Source organism: Lepisma saccharinum, chromosome 13, assembly GCF_977018435.1.
Source record: "Lepisma saccharinum chromosome 13, izLepSacc3.1, whole genome shotgun sequence".
Taxonomy (NCBI): Eukaryota; Metazoa; Arthropoda; class Insecta; order Zygentoma; family Lepismatidae; genus Lepisma; species Lepisma saccharinum.
In genome coordinates, this window is record NC_139241.1 from 2,551,784 (window position 1) to 2,569,667 (window position 17,884).

The 17,884-nt window shown below is 38.4% G+C and overlaps 1 protein-coding gene across 1 annotated transcript; it reads left to right on the forward strand.

The window, feature by feature from the left end:
* The first annotated feature begins 52 nt into the window (after positions 1-52).
* Positions 53-14,361, forward strand: Syx13 (syntaxin 13). Its single transcript, XM_083133784.1, has 6 exons — positions 53-269; positions 874-1,103; positions 2,540-2,705; positions 4,317-4,590; positions 10,800-10,882; positions 14,166-14,361. The coding sequence occupies exons 2-6, from the start codon at positions 883-885 to the stop codon at positions 14,259-14,261; spliced, it is 840 nt and encodes a 279-aa protein (XP_082989910.1). The 5' UTR covers positions 53-269; positions 874-882; the 3' UTR covers positions 14,262-14,361.
* Positions 14,362-17,884: the final 3,523 nt, after the last annotated feature.

Here is a 17,884-nt window from a genome sequence, read left to right on the forward strand (position 1 = left end):
TGCATTTTGTACAAACATTAATTTGAAAACATAGTAATTTCCGTCATATGATTGATGTAAGGAAGGTGTTTTGTTGAGAATAGAGATCACCGACTGAAAGGGAGTGGGTTAGTTTCGTAGTTGATTTTTAAGTTCTTAAAACGGTAGACATCTATAGTAGCACGGATCAACAATCTTTGTAGCTATTTATACGCTTGATTCGCCATAACATGAATGACAGTTGATCTCATAATAAGTACAAGGTCATCCAACCGGAAGCTTATATCAAGGTAAGAAGGTTGTAGAATTTTGCCGTTTAATTTAGAAAATATATTTTCCTCGTGTTATCACAAATATATATTTACCTAAAGTATACCATGGATGAGCAGTGATCTAGCAAGATAAACACACTATGCAGTTTGTGTAATTTTCAGGATGTTAAATTCAATTGTGTTATTCGCGAATTTTTAAAAACAAAGAATGTCATCTAATAGTTCATGCTGTTCTGACTGTTTGTATTATACTGGCTTGTGAACGTGAACTTTGAGCCTGCAGCAGTTGCTTGTGGTGTAGTCCACAAAAAGCGCAAATAATTTATTTTCACTCAAGTATGTTCATTTTAAAACAATAAATTAATGAATCAACGGTTCTATAATATTCGTTTGGCCTGTATGATTTAACATTTTAAACAGTAAAACCAAGTACCCACAAAGGGTATAGGCGTTTTTTTCGTTGTGTTTAGGGTAAATTGTGATCGTTAATGTTGTGCATATTGCAAAGGGTAAAAGCAAACTGCTTGTAACGCCAGTGAGTAGATCTAAGCATATGACAGGCAATGCAGTATATTTTCTTTGTGCATTCTAATCGTTGGAAATATTTTTTTGTATTTTACAGGTCCCCATCATGTCGCAAGGATTTGCACACTCCCAGAAGACATATGGAGCCACAAATAATGTGCCAAATGTTGGCTTCGCTGGTTCTCAGTTTAGCCCTACAGAGTTTTACAACTTGTGTGAAAACATCACAACCAATATCTACACAATTAATACTAGTTGGAAACAACTGGAGATTGCTGTGAAATGTATTGGCTCGGATAGAGACAACCAAGGTTTAAGAGATAAAGTGTGAGTATTTGTACTTTTTCTAATATTTTTAAGTGTACATTAATAAACACATGTGCTTGTTCTGTATTTTTTTTTATAGTTTACAGGCTTCAGTAGAACCAAGGTTATGAAACAGATAGATTTGATTTCAGATGGTAATTCGGTAGTCGTGGTCATTGATGTAAAGCATATGTCAATTAAGAGGCTAGGGGACATGACCTAAGCCTTTCCCCATCATGATATCAAGAAGTTACAGCAGTAACCCCCCCCCCCCCCCTGCCTTCAAGCTTGATGTGTAAACCACCTAGATAATTACTAAGAAATAAATAAACAACCTGTGGCATAATAGCCCAGAAAGGCCAGTGCCTTCCTACCAACCATCCGTCTCACTCCCACCATGTGGGAAGATCATCCAACCGGTTACAGGGTGACGTGTGGTCAAGTCAGCATGACGTATCCCCAGTTGTTGTTGTAGGTTTCCGTGACCAGGTTATGCTACTCATTCAGAGCTCCCCAGTTTTCTAACTATGGTGGGTGGCCACAGGTTCTATACACAGACCGAAATCTCAAGAGAAAAGTTTTACACTTCCCCCAGGAGACTCGAACCTGCAAGCTTGTGCCTTAGACTGCACGACCACGGTGGAGAACAATTACTGTAATATATCGCTAAATTTGTTCATGTGTGACAACAAACTGTGCACTCTTCAAAATTTTGACTTTTCCTTCTTTAATCAACAGATTTCAGTGTTTTATACAACACTAGCTGATTACCGGCGTTGCTCTGGTATTTATTTATCCCAGTCTTCTATTAGACAGGAAAATAATCAATTCTAACTATAGTGTAACATGTAACTAATTTCATTTACAGGTATTTAAAAGTATAAGTACAGTATACAAATTATAAAGTAAAAGGTTTTACAAATTCACTATAATATTAATTTAACTCAAAACTTGATTATAGACAACATTCTTAGTTTCACCTCCAGGAGCAAGAATAAATAAATTGAACGGCATTGGATTCCATACTAATATCGGTTGTTTTCGATTATTTTTACATGTCACTCCCTTCCCACCCCCACAGTATTTCTTGTAAGTCATATCTGTACAAAGTTTGGTTGAAATTGTTCCAGGCGTTCGAGAGTTATGCCGGAACAAATATACATACATCCATTTATATATATATATAAAATATAGAAGATAGATAGATGTAACATTACATTGACAAGGTTAGGTGACAGAGCAGCCTATAGGCTGAACCTCACCTACTTAATACAGAAATTTATTATTATTTTTATCATTTTTATATATACACCTAGGTATAGATGAAATTGATTTCAAGATACAGAAACCACAATACGAGGCTAAATATCAGTTATTTATGGAGCCTTATGTACATGTAAACTCAAAACTCTGGTAGAAATTCTAACAGCATTTGTAATGATAATTCTTTCTTCCAGCCATGTGACTCAGATGAGCACCAACCAAATAATCTCTCAGACGACGAAGGACTTGCACAGACTGAATGTTGTGGTCAAGAGGGGAGACAAGCAGCAGAAACTGCAAGTTGAAAAGCTAACAAATGACTTTAAAGAAGCTGTTCAATATTACAGTAAACTTCAAAAGGTAAGACATAACTATTAGTCAAAGTTCATAATAATTTAGCTGTTATTAGAATGAGAACATGTGTAGCAATTATTTAGAGAGTGCGGGGGTAGGGCCAAACACATACTCGATCTAGGCAACTTTTGGAGGTGATGTGATCAGCTGCAAGCTCCAGCCACATTTACCCACCCCCCAGGCACCCATTGATTTGATGCTGGGTGAGCCCCAGAGCCACTTTATGCAGGGACAAGCCCTTCTCGTGGGTTCATTGGTCAAGCCCTCTCAAGTATGTACTCGTGCTGAAACTTATTTTAGTTTTTTCGCTCCCGAGATTCCTGGGAAAGAGTGTAGGGAATATTGCCCATGCCTCGATAAAACTTTCCATACCAATTATATACATCATGAGGGCCTCTGAAACGTATAAAGGTTGAAACTTAGAACTGTGAAGATGCACTCTCCTCACCCACCTATGTTGTTACCCGATTATCTTTCCTGTAGAATGCAGGAAGTTTTTCGAGGCTATTCCCCTCCTATGTAGCTTCCCTCCCCTCTGCCGTATCCTTACGTCATTTCCAGCTCGAAATCCAGTGTTTCCTGGGCTGCGCGGATTACTCCTGGCGTGACATGAAATCCTATTTTGTTTTTCTTACCTACCTCCCACCTTTGAAACCTCTTATCCATACAGCAAGAGTGACAGTTGCATCATGGGGTTTAGTTTATTTTCTATGACATAATGAAAATATGCTTTCAATAACTTTCCTTACAAGGTTTTATTTTTTTCGAGGCTGTTGACCCGCTGTACCCCCCCTCAAGAATTGTTGATTTTTTTTTAATTGATAGATTTCGATGTTTTACGTAATATAGAAATTGGTTCCAGCATGCAGAAAAAACAAATTGAGATATTTGATCCCAAGGTAAGACCTGCATTAGTAAAAAACTGCAATTTCGGGATTTAATAAATAAAAATCGAAATAAACAACTAAATTGGCTCGTAGTACTGGGTTCCCATCCCGTTCCTCACCAGAGCACTGGGAACCAAAGAATCGATTCACAGGCAAGAACATACTGAATATTGCAGGATGATTTCTGCAACTCGCAGAAATGGTCTTTATACATTTATTTACAATTCAACAAACCAGGCTGGAATTTTTCCATTAATTCTCTAATTTGAGCCCCACTGCGGAACTGCGGCATGGAAGCTAAGCATCAGAACCGCCTCAGGATGCTTTGTGAGTGATGGGAGGCTGCTGAAGTCTGTAGAAATCACTCCCATCTACTATCTGTTTCACACACACTGTCCTGTCCTCTGTGAGAGAGCCCATATTTATACTTCCTCCCTCGTTGCATGGGGAAGGGCTGAAAGTTCAAATCTTATTTGCTCTTTTAAACTACGCTGAAGCTTGGAAGAAAACCCAAGCATACAGAATTATACACAAAAATCACCAGTTCAATCAATCAATCGTAAACTATGCAAAATATAACACTTGCTTAAGGGGGTACAAAGGGTTAAGGGTAGCTTTTGTCCTTTCAAAAAAATTAATAAGAGCAAAAAAAAAACAGGTTACATGATATTTTCAGGTCAGTCTGCTAAGTGTTAATAGTTTTTGTAACGTACGCATTTTCCTTCCATAGCAAGTGGCAGACAAGATGAAGGTTTGCCTGCTTCCGGTGGTGCAGCCCGTGGTGTCAGGTTACGACAATGAATCTGAGGAGCAACGGCAGGCTCTGCTGGAGGAGGAGGATAAGCTTATCCAGCAGAGGCAGCTGCAGAAGGAGCTGGAGTTCGATCAGGGGCTTCTCGTGGAGAGAGAGCACCGCTTTAGGCAAATAGAGGGAGACATATTAGATGTGAATGAAATTATGCGGGAATTGAGTGCAATGGTCTGCGAACAAGGATCGACAATAAGTAAGACTCATTTTTAATATGATTTTGTTATTAATTTTTTTCTGCTGGTTAAAGTAAACGTCCCTAAGTTCGACAGGTTAAGGAAAATTTCGTATTTCATAAATGCGAGTAATTTTTTTTTGCCTGAAAGTTTAAAGATTTTACTTTCACCCAAAAAGTATTTTGCATTCCAACAGTTATGTTACATAATTATTAAAAAATCAAAAAGTGAATCCTACAATATGTCCCTAAGTTCGACACCCTGTCCTTAATTTCGACAGTTTGTGTACCAAAATTCGACACCCCGTTATATCTCAACATCAGACACTAAATATGCAGGTGTTAATACCAATAACTGCACATGTCCTTCTATTGGCATTTCATTATATTCAACTAAATTTACAGATTTATCAGGGCATGAACTGAACAAAAAAAGATTTGTTGTTAACCCCCCCCCCCTCTTTTATGCTCAACAAAATTTAAAATATTATCATGAATTACTTACCATGCCAAAGGCTAGGTACATCAAAGCAAATAAAACACTGAAAATGTTGATTGCGTTTATATTACAACTTTTTTTTTTTTATATACAAAGAATTTTATTTCCTAAACAGTATACAAGATATGGTTACATAGAACGATTATTATTTTATGTATACGGATAAAAGTAGTCAAGCTACTTTCGGAGGTTGAAAATTAACCCAGGGCGTCAGTTCCGTGAATTTTTTATGGATTCCCCCGCTTTTCTTTGATTCATCCTTGATTTCCATTATTTTTTTTTAATTACAATAATTCACTGTGACGTTGGCAAGAATGTCCCAGTGTGAAGAACCAAATTTGTTCGGTTTTCCTGAACAAAGTTGGTTTCACATCATTCTACAAGGTAAGAAGATTAAGATAAAGGTTAGAAATAGTAGGAAGTAAATAAGTGTTAGTGTTTAACATTAATATTATTTATGATCACAGATACGAAATTACATAAGTGTGTAATTGGGTGGGTAATGTTTTCTTAGGATAAGTTTTATTCTGTGTCGTGTGCATTAGTGTTGATGGATGAGATGAGGAATAGACATTAACACGATTCTATGAATGTTAAGCAGGGTCTATGTTCTAGTATGTTATGTTTGAGATTAGTGAGAGTATTATTGGCTTTGAGATGTACGTATTAATAGTAGGAAGAGATATGAAAGAACGAGTGGTACCTGATGCAAGGAGACTTGCGGGAGACCAGCAAGAGTTGGTCGGACTGGGATGAACATCGGTACGACGGTTGGTACCCGGGACATCATCAGGAAGGGAAGAAGTAGGGAGGGATTTCCTGGGAAGTATCGGGTACATTAGTACGTTCGGTAGTGGAAATATAGAGAATTGTCAAGAATCAGTGAGAGAAGTTTGCAGTGTGTTTAGTAACGAGAATAAAGAAGGGGGTGTAAGATTACAATTTAAGAAAGAAACGAAAAAGAAAAATCTGGGTTAAATTCGGTTGGTTCCTAGGTCGAGTCCTTGCAGTGTTATCCTTTGCCTTTCTCCGGGGAGGCGTAACCTTTTTTCGTTTTGGCGTATCACTGTCTTGTGTATTAGTGTCTCCTTCTTGATGTTCCTGTGGGAGGTTCTGCTTCATTATCCTCTTGGTGATCTTAGTCCTAAGGAGGGATGTCCTGTTGTTGAGTTTGTCGAAGGTGGATTCTTTGTGATCTTCTGGGGGGTATATTACATTCCGGAGGTAGGGGTTGAATGGGGAGGTGAGTGATGCCGGATTTGAAGAGGGAATGTTCCTCTTTCGACACCAAGTTTGTTAAGTCGTTTAGTGACGTAAAGTGCTCGGGATTTCTTATTAACTGGTACGTGTTGAAGTTTGGTAGCTTTTGTCTTAAATCTTAGATTTGTTTGTTGGCAAAAGAAGGCTTTATGTTCCGGTGTGTCCATCTCGGTTTTACATTTCAGGCATTTATCAGTCTGTCTGAGGTTGTGCTTATTTAGGTGTTGACCGTAGGGACCGTGTCCCGTTAGGAAATGTATGAGACCTCTCGTGGGATGGAAATGGTCCATCGAAAGTCGTTCTTTTATGTTTGGAAGGAAGCTGTGAAATCTTTGAAACATAGTTTTACAGGGTGATTCCCAATGGTGTATCAAAAACAAGGAAAAAATTTTGAGGACTGACTATAACATTTGCTTAGCCAAGCCTAGATGCTGAGGAACAATTGCTGTTGGTATCTGTGATATTGGTAACTTTATATATAACACTAATAATTAATTAACATAAATTTTAAAGAAATGCAAAACAACTTTCTGTCTGAAGTTAGGTGTGAGTCCTCAAAATCAAAGACCTAACTCTTAGACATTTACTTTTTTTCTTGAAAACATATCTGACCCTTTCTCCCTTCATTACCAAATCTGGCAACTCAACAGGACCAATAATTTGAGGGTCTGACCACATCAACACTCTTAAGTCCAATCACTTTTATTACATCTTCCAGGATCTCCTGAACAACACAGAGGTAAGTAAATTTTGATGCATTTCTTTTCCCCCCTAAAAATTCCACAAGAATGAAATCCCCTTCTTTTACATCACTTTCATTGACAATCTCTAATGACATTTCATCTGACTCCTCCTCTTGCCAGTCAGAATCACTTTCATCTGAAGATTCTGAGTCACTCACATCAACCCATTTCTTTCCCTTTTTGCTTAAACTCTCTGTCTTCTAGTTCTGTGCAGCAAGTTTCTTCAGCTCTCTAGCTCTTTTGCCTCATCTACTTGATGCTTTTTCTCCTCCTTTGTTAGCAGTGGTAGCGTCATCACCATGTAATCAAGAGGTCCTGGGTTCGATCCCCAATGCAGGCACATAGTGGTTCGGATCCCACTTTAAGCTGTAGGTCCAGTCCCGATTAGACTTACTGTGCATAAAGTGGACTTAAAACACCAAATCAATCCTCCTCCTTTGTAAAGTATTGATCATTTAAGGAGATGTAATCACAGCAGGCAGTCTTTCTCTTTGCTTTCTTGGAAGTTTTTGGACTTGGCCAAAAAAACTAAAGTAAGGAACAAATTAGGCTGAGAAAATGTAAATTAATTATCAAGCGGCTGCAGTGTACAACCTTTGTTCCTCGATGTTTTCTTCATTGTAAATGGCTAGAACTTATCAAAAATTGTTCGTTTTTGTACCAGAAATGCAAAAACAATCACTTAAAGTGAAAATGACGTGTAGAATTCGAGATTTCCAAAGCTTTGGGAAATTTTGAACATTCCCGCCCCGACCCAAAAAATTCTGTCCCACACACTCCTGCATTTTTCACAAAATCGTAGAACATGGAAAATCGTGTACTGTATGAGGCCAACTTTTAGTTCTGTGTAATATTTATCATTAATCAGGCCAATTTTGCAACATTTTCACAGAATTGTTAAGAACATTAAAAAATCACATAAGACAAAATTTTCATCATTCAGCAATTTAATTTGCATGGAGTTTTAGTTCAGTTTATCACATTAAAGCTAATATAAACACTTAATTATAACGTGACAATTTTTGGTATTATTATTGCAATTTTGTATAGTTCAGGTCCCTCACATTTAGTGATGCAGGAAGAACGAGTGATTTCATGGAAATAGCAATGACACAAGAGAGAAAAAGCATACAAAAAGCCCAGAAATGACGTTTCAGGAAATGTCCCAAAATTCGACATGCGCGGCACCAAACTTCGACACCCCCCTGTCGGATTAATGTTGCAATTGCCGTAGGGCAGTGAAACTGGTATTTTCATGAATGGTAAACAACATGCCTTTCAATGCACATCAAAACCCAACATTGTGTATTTTCGAATAAGGTTCGACACTTGTCGAAATTTGGTGCACCATCCATTTTTGTGGTCATATGTTCGACACCCCTCTTATTTTGTTACATGAACAACCTTTGTCTGCCACAACAGACTAGGAAGCTCAGAAAACTGCTCTAAAACAATAACAAAGCATTGAAATTTGTTTTGAAACAACACAAAACTGGTAAAAACCTTACGTAGAAAATTTACCTTCTTACGAAATCCACTAAAAATCAGTTGATTTTTCGCAGTTAGCAAATAGTGCCGTCACAATTTCTCCCACGCTGCTGCTATGTCTCATTTGGTGCAATCACCATTTTCACGACGTGGGGTAAACCTGTACACTGTCGCATGATACATACACTATTTTCTGCATCACATAGTTTCCTTGTCTTTTTCAAATACTCTGTCGAACTTAGGCACATTGTCGTAATTAGGGACGTTTACCTTATTGAAAGTGTGAAGTACATTAGCAGCAGTGAAAATAATGTTTTTATGTAAGATTTTGCTCATAACGGATCTCTTAACACTGCCCATGCTGTCCAGATGCACATACTACTGTTGCCAACTTAGTTTTTTGGAGCAAGGTTTGTCCAAATCACGAATCGCATCAAGTACCTATCTTTTCGTCTATTACTAAACAATCTCAGTTGTAGTTAAATCCAGCTTTGGCTTTGCAGTCTAGCTCTAGTTGCTTCAGAGAAATAGTATCCCCCTTTTTAGGCGGGATTTAGCTCTTTTCTGGAAATCCAATGTGACAACACTTGCTGATCCGGTAGGCTGCAGCGGCAACAGGGCCCCTAAACAGGCATATGAATAACCCTCTAGAACACTTGCCTCCAAGTCTTTCCCTGCTGTTCCCTTGCATTGGTGGGCACCCTTTCCTCTTGAGGGTAGCGGAATGGCCTGTCTCTTCGCTTTTGTCGGCTGCAGAAAAAATATCCCCTGCAATATACACTCAACTGCAGCGCTGTTGGTTAACTTATTTAACAATGTTGTTATTTTATTGAGAAAAAAACTTTTTAATTTCTTTACATTTTGCTGTTACCTGCGGTAACACCGGTTACATGCATGTCACACCTCTGCAGACATCAAACAAAACATTACGTGTGGACGGCAAGTTGGATGTCTTGTATAAATTGGAGGTTTGACGACCACTCGAAAGATGGAGCTTTGTTTTCAAGCAAAACTGAAGATAAGTCATTGCATGTAGACGCACATCCGTCTAATCGGTCAAACTTTGCTTATTTTTGCACCGGGGCTCATTGTTGGGCAATCCATACCTTGTTATTTCATTTCTTGGGGTTACTGGTGTTAATAATTTGCAGTAGGTGTCCATATCCATACATAAATAATTCATCAATCATCATGTTCCTGCTGTAATTCACCCTCTTTCCAAATGTCTTCTGTGGATGTTAAGGCAAAAGGATATTTGTGGAATATCCTACTGCAATATATGAAGTAGATATATCCTTACATGCCTCACTAAAAGAAACATGCAACTTTTCTAGAATTACATAAAGGATGTTGGGAAGAATCAATTTAGATGTAAATTTCTCCTGCCTCGTGGAATTTTTAGAAGATGATTCTGTGTTCTATTCTAAAGGGTGGTTCAAAAGTCATGATCAGATAATGATGTAATATTATAATTGTATCCACCATTATAACACAAAACAGTCACTGTAGAAACAAAGCAGGAAACCAAATGCAATGTGGTTTTTAACCGCAGCATCTGATGGATCTTTATTGGAAAGCGCAACATATGTGAGGGTGAATATTCATCTTTTTATGTTACTTCTCTTAGCGAACAATATGCTATCGCTGTATAAATAGTGTCCGATTGAGACTTTTGGCCATCGGTGTACAAGCCACATGTTCGTGGTGAATAAAACTTAAAGATTTTGGTACAAAAACTGGGCACATTTCAGGATCAAAAGCAGTACATATAAATGGCATTTCGGTGTTAAAATGCTGAATATAACCTTAAATTTGATTTTAAAAACTACACTTATTACACAAAATAAAAATTTTCCTTCTAATAACACATTTTTGTAGCTACCATAGTATTAAGTTCATTCATGCATAAAGGAGTCTATTTTTGCTTCTTTTTGCTTTACAGCAGAATTATTGAATTTTCTGTGGTTTGCATAACTCTCAGGATAATTTGAACTTCAGAAAGTGCCACGTCAGTAAGTAACCTCCAAATTTTGTGCTTATGCATGTATTTCATATTTTGCATCATTTCAAGACAAAATGTGAAAGGAAAATGCACCGTACACCTTTCAAAAACATGAAAAATGAACATGATAACGTATTGTTTTACATTTCATGTTTCCTTCTAAAACAAAACATGCATGCCTGTAACAATAATATAAATGTATTTGTTCCTGTACTTAATTTTGTTTTCTCTTTTGCAGATTCTATCGAGAACAACATAGAGAATGTCCATGACAATGTAGACTTAGGAAGACAGGAACTAGAAAAGGCTTCTGCCTATCAGGTATGTGTGTGATTCTAGTTGCTCCTCAATCCGGGGTTGTTATATGGTCTCTCATTCTGGGAGAGAAAATCCGCAAGCATCAATGGGTTCTGGACCATAAGGATCCTCTTTATCTTTAAAAGATAGCGGTGGCTCAGTCGGTACCGCGTCTGACTACCATGCTCAAGGTCCCGGGTTCGATCCCCGGCCGGTTCAAATCTGGGAACTTTTCTAACGGTGGAAGCGGCTCCGGCGCCTACCCAGCGTCGAATAACATGGGTACCTGGGGGAAACCCTGGGGGGGTAAAGGCGGTCAGGGGCGTGATGCTGATCACATCACCCCCACTCACGACCGGATCAAGAAAGTGTGGAGCGTTACCCCCACACATCCTATACGCCTTCATGGCGTGGTGCTATGCACAGGGGAACCCTTTACCTTTTTACCTTTTTTTATCTTTAAAGTATTTGAATTCAGTCCTGGAACCTTTTCCAGATCAATTTAAATTTCGATCAAATTTCGGTATTGGAATGGAGCAATGTGCAACTTGGACTGAATTTTAGTTGTGCAAAATACGGAACTCAAAGGAGTACATTAGAATTTAAGAGTTCGTGGACCTTTAACGACCCTGCCTTAATCCTCCCAAAGGTTATCTTCTGACAGGGAATTCTGCCTAAGTTTTCGGCAAGATTTTACAATACCGGACGCATCCGTAATTTCTATCCTACATCTTATACTCACGAAATACGTAGTCCCGTGAATTATCTGAGGTTAACATGTGGGGGTGACGTGTTGAAATTGTTAATTGACGTGTAGAAGTTGTCAAATAAACTTTTCAATTACCGCGATATTTCTCCGTATACAAGCATGTAAACCATGTTTGATGATATGAAGACGTGACATTGCGAATCACTTACGTAGGGGACGTTCACTTGTTCAGTAATCTGTGTGGTGTGAGGAAGATGACGTCTTTGAAGGTAGGAAGGAAAGTCCTTTCTTTCGTAAGTTTTGCTTTGAAAAAAGCTATTTTTTAGTCACTTTCAGTTGGGTATTAATAATACGGGGCATTCGTTCATATTTCGCATACTCAATAATTTAGGACACTTGACCATGATTATGTAGTTAAAATTTGTCGCTCAAGTGCTACGAAACTGGCATTTTTTGACGGTACCTGGTCGCAATTACCCTTAAACCCCTAGAATGATACACCGGTAGCCCCATGAACCATGCAAGCATAGCCCCACAAACCATTCATGCATAGCCCCATAAACCATTCATGGTTAGGTTAGGCAAACATAGTTAAAATTTGGGGACATAGTAATATCAGGAATATATATTTCATTTTTTAAGTATTGGAAACTCAAAATCTTGCGATAAATAATAACAAATCGTGCATTGTCGGTTGCGATCATGGACTCCCTTTTTTTGCAAATTCGACACTTGAGCACCAAATTTTAACTGTAGTTCGTGATTAAGAGCCCTAAGTTATTGGGTATGCAAAATTGGGGATGTGTCCGGTATTGTAAAATTGCTCCAAATTTTATTCCCAACGTGGAAATATTTTTTGAATCCTAGTATGAAATGGAGACGTTTCATTCATCAATATGTGTATATATTCTTCACGCATAGTTGGTTTCTTGTTATTTTTGCTTAGGAATCAAGGAATGCTGTTAAAAAGAGCCAGCAGGGTTTCGCATCAACCAATACGTGTTTTGTTGGTTGAATTAGTTTATTTTATGTTGCTTTTCTGCCAATTTTTGGCTAATCTTGGAAATGGGGAATGAATGGTGATATAATGAGATGGATGAAGAAACTATCACAAACACACATGGACGACGCAATACAATTCTTAGAGATTTTTACGCATGGAAACTGTGCTGCATATTATGCATGGAATAATTCGGAGAGCCAACATTAATCCACGTATAATTTCACTGTCTCTCTGCATATGACATGTATATATCAACAGGTGCAAATACAAATTACCAGGTTAAATTTCTTTAGTAATAATAATTTTTAAAAAAGACACTATAAAGTGAATGGCCATTCCAATGATTTTTCACTTTGTGACAGATCGTTTTGCGACACCGAGAAAATTGGTGCTGTTCCATTCTGGCAGAATTCGAGCATGCACCTCCTGTCGCACACGAGGCGTATCGGTGGTATTTGTCGGGCGAAAAATATTAGGAAATAACTTCCAGAGTGCTGCAAATCCATCATGTAATTTTGATCTCGCTTTCTTCTAAAGAACAACCAAGGTGGTTACAGAAGTGAAAGCTGTGGGATGCTAAACTCAGTAGAGAGAGGGGGGGCCTCATTGTATACACTCCACAATATTCTCCTCTTGGTCCATATAGCAAGAGGTGACTCATTGAATAGGTATGATGCCATCACTCTTGATCAGCATAGCTTTACAAACTGCATATTGTACTGTGCATTATATACAAGATACGTGGGCGAATCAAAAAGTAAGTTACACCCGAGCTGTGTTCCTGTACTAAAAGACAAAATAATCATGCTTGGTGGCAGCACTGTCCAGAATGTATTCTCCCCATACCCGAAGCAGCCATGCTGCAGCTGCTTTAATATGAGAGTAGTTACCATGTCAGTATGGCATGTTGTAATGAGGTGGCATCCAACATTGAGTTACGCTCAGTCATCAGATTTTTGTGGACATGACGGCATAATCGGAGTGGAATCCATCGCCAAATTGTCAAGGTGTATGGTGAGAATGCAATGTCACGCCCCATGATCAGGAAATGGTGCCAGATGTTCGAAGAGGAAATAACGAACAGCATGTTGGGCAGCCTGCATCTGTGAACGCTATCGACAAAACGGAGCGTGAGAATGCAATCGTCCTTGTCAACTCCCAGGTGAAAATTAAGAGATTGCAAGTGAACTGAACATATCCTACGATAGTGTGTCTATGCTGATTCATGACCAGTTGGGTGTATAGTAACTGTGCTCTCACTGGGTACCGCAATTGTTAACCGATGAGCACAAAAGTCAACTCAATTGAAATTGGACTGAATTTTACACACAAGAAAGGAAAAACTGGTCACACGATTCGAAAAGTGCTTGGAATACCTTAGTGACTGTCGAAAGAAGTTAATTATTGGACTAGAATGTATGAACATTTTTCTTTCTAATAGTGTTTTGTTTTTTATATAGGGGGGGGGTGTAACTTACTTTTTGATTTGCTCTAGTATAATTATTGCTTTCCCCATCAAAAACCAGAGTGTGCATTATACACACTAATTTACAGTAATTTAATACTTGGTCTAATACTGTGTTTTTGTTTTACAGAATAGGTATCGAAAGAAGCTGTGGTTCCTTCTTATCTTGGCTGTGATAGTCGGAGTGATTGTGACTGTGATTTTGGTAACCCAACTGAAGAGGTAGCATTGCGTCTTCCCATCTTCCTGTATGTATGTGTATATTCCACACATGTGATCTTAAATGTTCAGGTATAATTGTTGTACACATGTCTTTTTTTTTTAAACTTGGAAATTGTGGATAAGTGATTGTAATAGAGCTACAACCCTTGTAAGGAGTGGAAGGACTAAATACGGTTTGCTATCCTTGTATGTGCATTCGGATAGTAAGCAGAGCAAGAGTTACAAATTAACTTTTGGGGTTTTCACCTAGCATGAATCAAAAATGGATTAGATATCAAAATTTTCTCCAAAACAAAAGATTGATTTCCAGTCATCACCAAAATTCCGCCGTAGGTGGAATGCTATTTCCACAAACTGGCATGAACGTAAAGTTCATAGACTTTATGGTTATTGCTATGAAGATAATGTAGTAAGGATCACCCAGGTTTTGTATGATCACATATATGTGTTTGTGTTTGGGCGGAAGCTAATGACTAAAAATAGCTCATATAGGTCACATAATGAGCAACAGCTGGTTTTCTGAAAACGCCGTCACCTTGTAATCAAGGAGTCTCTGGTTCAATACCTAGTGGAGGCACATAGTGGTTCGGATCCCACTTTTAAAATGTAGGTACTGATTGGCCATACTGTATATTTGTTAAAATATTGATTAATATAAGTGGGCGAATATTCCACTCCAATCAAAATTACCAATTTACCAGAATTTTGCTTTAAAATATTAATAAATTACATTAGACTAAAAAAATACCTGTTATGTAATCACAAAATACATTTTTTTCTCATAATATTGGTACGAAATCAATGAAAACTTCAAATTTTACATAATTATATTCCGTGAAAGTGTTGCATGACATTTTTGTGGAGGGCTTCCCTGATTGCTTACTGTTATACCGCGTTTGTTACAACCTGTCCCGGTTCCCGCACTAGTTGCTCCCTGTCTTCTCTCTGTGCTGGGGAAAGTCAAAGCCAGGCAGCCAATTAAAATACGCAACTCGCAACAGCGTCTACGTAAGCGCCTCTCTTCTGGCTTTCATTCGCTCCTCGCTGCCCAGCAGACGATTTTTTCCTCGTTTCTCATTGGCACCGAAACTGTTGAGCGCTCCCTAGCGCGGGAAGCGGGACAGGTTCTACCAAACGCGGTATAGTGTTGTCGCCTTGTAATCAAAGGGTCCTGGGTTCGACCACATAGTGGTTCCGATTGCAATATAAACTGTAGGTGCAGTCGCGATTAGCCTTTCTGTGCATAAAAAGGACTTGCTTAAAGACAGAACTGAATCAATGAGGACATTTTTGTGAACCTTGCAAACAATAAAAAATGGTATCAGCAGATACCGGAAAATATAATCTAATAAATACTTCCAGATACTGATATTTCAACATCAGCTCAGTCGTAGTACCCTGCCCAAAAATCAGAAATCCTTCCACTTCTTATAAGGACTGTAGTTGCAATTTTTTTAAAACTAGTTGTGCTAGCTGAATACAATACTTGAATAATTGTCAGTGATTATAAGAAATCAGATTCCTCAAACCTTACCATCAAATGAAGTGCATGTTAGGTTTGACCAATCGCGTAGCTTGCTCAAATGTCGGGACTAATTTAGAGAAGAATTCACTTGTGCTTATATTCAGATGCTGACGTGTATCTCTGTAACAGGCCCAACGCTTAGAAAAGCATCTGCAGAGCGTCGAAGGACTTTTCTGCCGTACGAATAAGTTCTTGGGTTGTACGTTCCTCTGCGTGTCGAGAGCAGAGATGCTTGCGCGTGTGACAAGCTTTTTGTAGCCATTCCTCAAATATAAAAAACATATCGTATGAATCCCAGCTTTAGTAATATTTTACAGTGTTTCAATTTGTGAATGTCCTCGCTGTAACAAGACAAAAAAAATGAACAAATTTTACTGTGCATGTAATTTTTGCATGCTGTACCAAATCAGGTTATATTTAATAAGCATCAGATATAACTTATTTTCTGTATATTCTATGTAGAATAAATTCAAATCTGCATCACAATTCAGTGGTAACATATTTGAACAATAAATAAATCAGATTTATAAAATATTTGCTTTTCTTTGTGACAAATGGCAGGGGTGGATATTGCCTTGACCCAAATCTCCCTAGGGGTGTGGGTACAGGGTGACGAAAACATGAGCCCATTTGGGAATTTTTTGCACCGAACCTAGGACAGATGGAGCAAAACAGTCAGGACTCATGTTAAAGAGGTGGTTTCGGGATACCACGTGGTATTTGAAATGTAGTTGCATTGTAGCATTGGAAATTGCAATGAATCTAAGTGTAAACGATAGTTGTGTTGTTAAAATCCAGCCAAGTCAACCCATGTCTTAAGAGTGGCTTACAAATGTTGACGTCACTATTGAAGCTGTCCCAAGCTGAGGTTTACGAACAGCGAGGTGGATCATCTGCTTGGCTCTTGGGAGCTACTGCATGTTTAACAGCAGTTTACTTGCTTTTGGAAGTAGTGTTAGGTGTAAATGGCACTGAATCTCACTTTTTATAAAGCTCTGCTATATAAATAGAAATTAATAGTGCATTTCACGGTCAAGTCGCCCGTGGAGCGGCTGCTAACGTTCCAGGCAGAGAGATCGCATCTGCTGGCATTTAGACCCACAGCTGTACACTGACCTTGGTATACTCTCTGGATACGTTAGTGTTTTGAGTATCCAGATAGCTGGTGTTTCTGAAGTGTTAAGCTGTTAACAAGAACTTAGATTTATTTTGTTGTGGTTTACGTATTATTGGTGCTTTTCTGCAGTCTATTAATGCCAGGCTATATGTACAATTTTAAACAACATTTTTTTATGTACAACTCTTACGCCATTACAAATTGTTGTAGAAAGCGTTTTGCAGGATTCCCAGATGTTCCTGTTCCACACAGAGACAGTGTTCAAAAACTTGTAAACAAATTAAGGAAACAGGGTCTGTTCTTGACAAGAAGCGAAGGGTGAAACAGCATGTGCTTACTGACGGCATTGGAGCATGATTGAAACATACTCCTCAAAAACCAGGCAACAAAACAAAACAGATATTTTTCTGACGTCTGCGTGGCGAGCTACCAGCTTTTAAACCTGAAGCCATACATTAGAGGAATTGAAAGAAAACATCAGGAGATAAATTGAAGCAATTTCGGAAGAGGAACTGATACGTGTTAGTGAAATTTTCCTAAAAAAAGATTACGTAAATGTGTAGATGCAGGAGACAATACTAGGGACGTTCAATATATAAGTTTCCCTGTGCTATAAAATATTGTACAAAGCAATGCCGTTAAAAAGAAGCACATGGTTGACAAGCGTCATCCTTCGTCTACAAGGAACAACAATTGATTCGTTATGAGACGTGAAGGCGGATGCGCTCAAGGGCGAAAAGTAAATGATTGTTCGGAAAACGCGGGCTCGCGTCATAAGGAGTTCAGAAGCATGGGTGCTAAGGGCGTTCTGCTTATGGACTTTTTGGAACGAGGAAGAACAATTAATGCTGACCGTTATTGTCAAACATTGGATAAACTGAAAAACGCAATTCGACATAAGCGACCAGGTCTCCTGTCAGCTGGTGTCATTCTTCTTGACGATAACGTTCGCCCCCACTCAGCAGTGCAAACACAACACAAAATT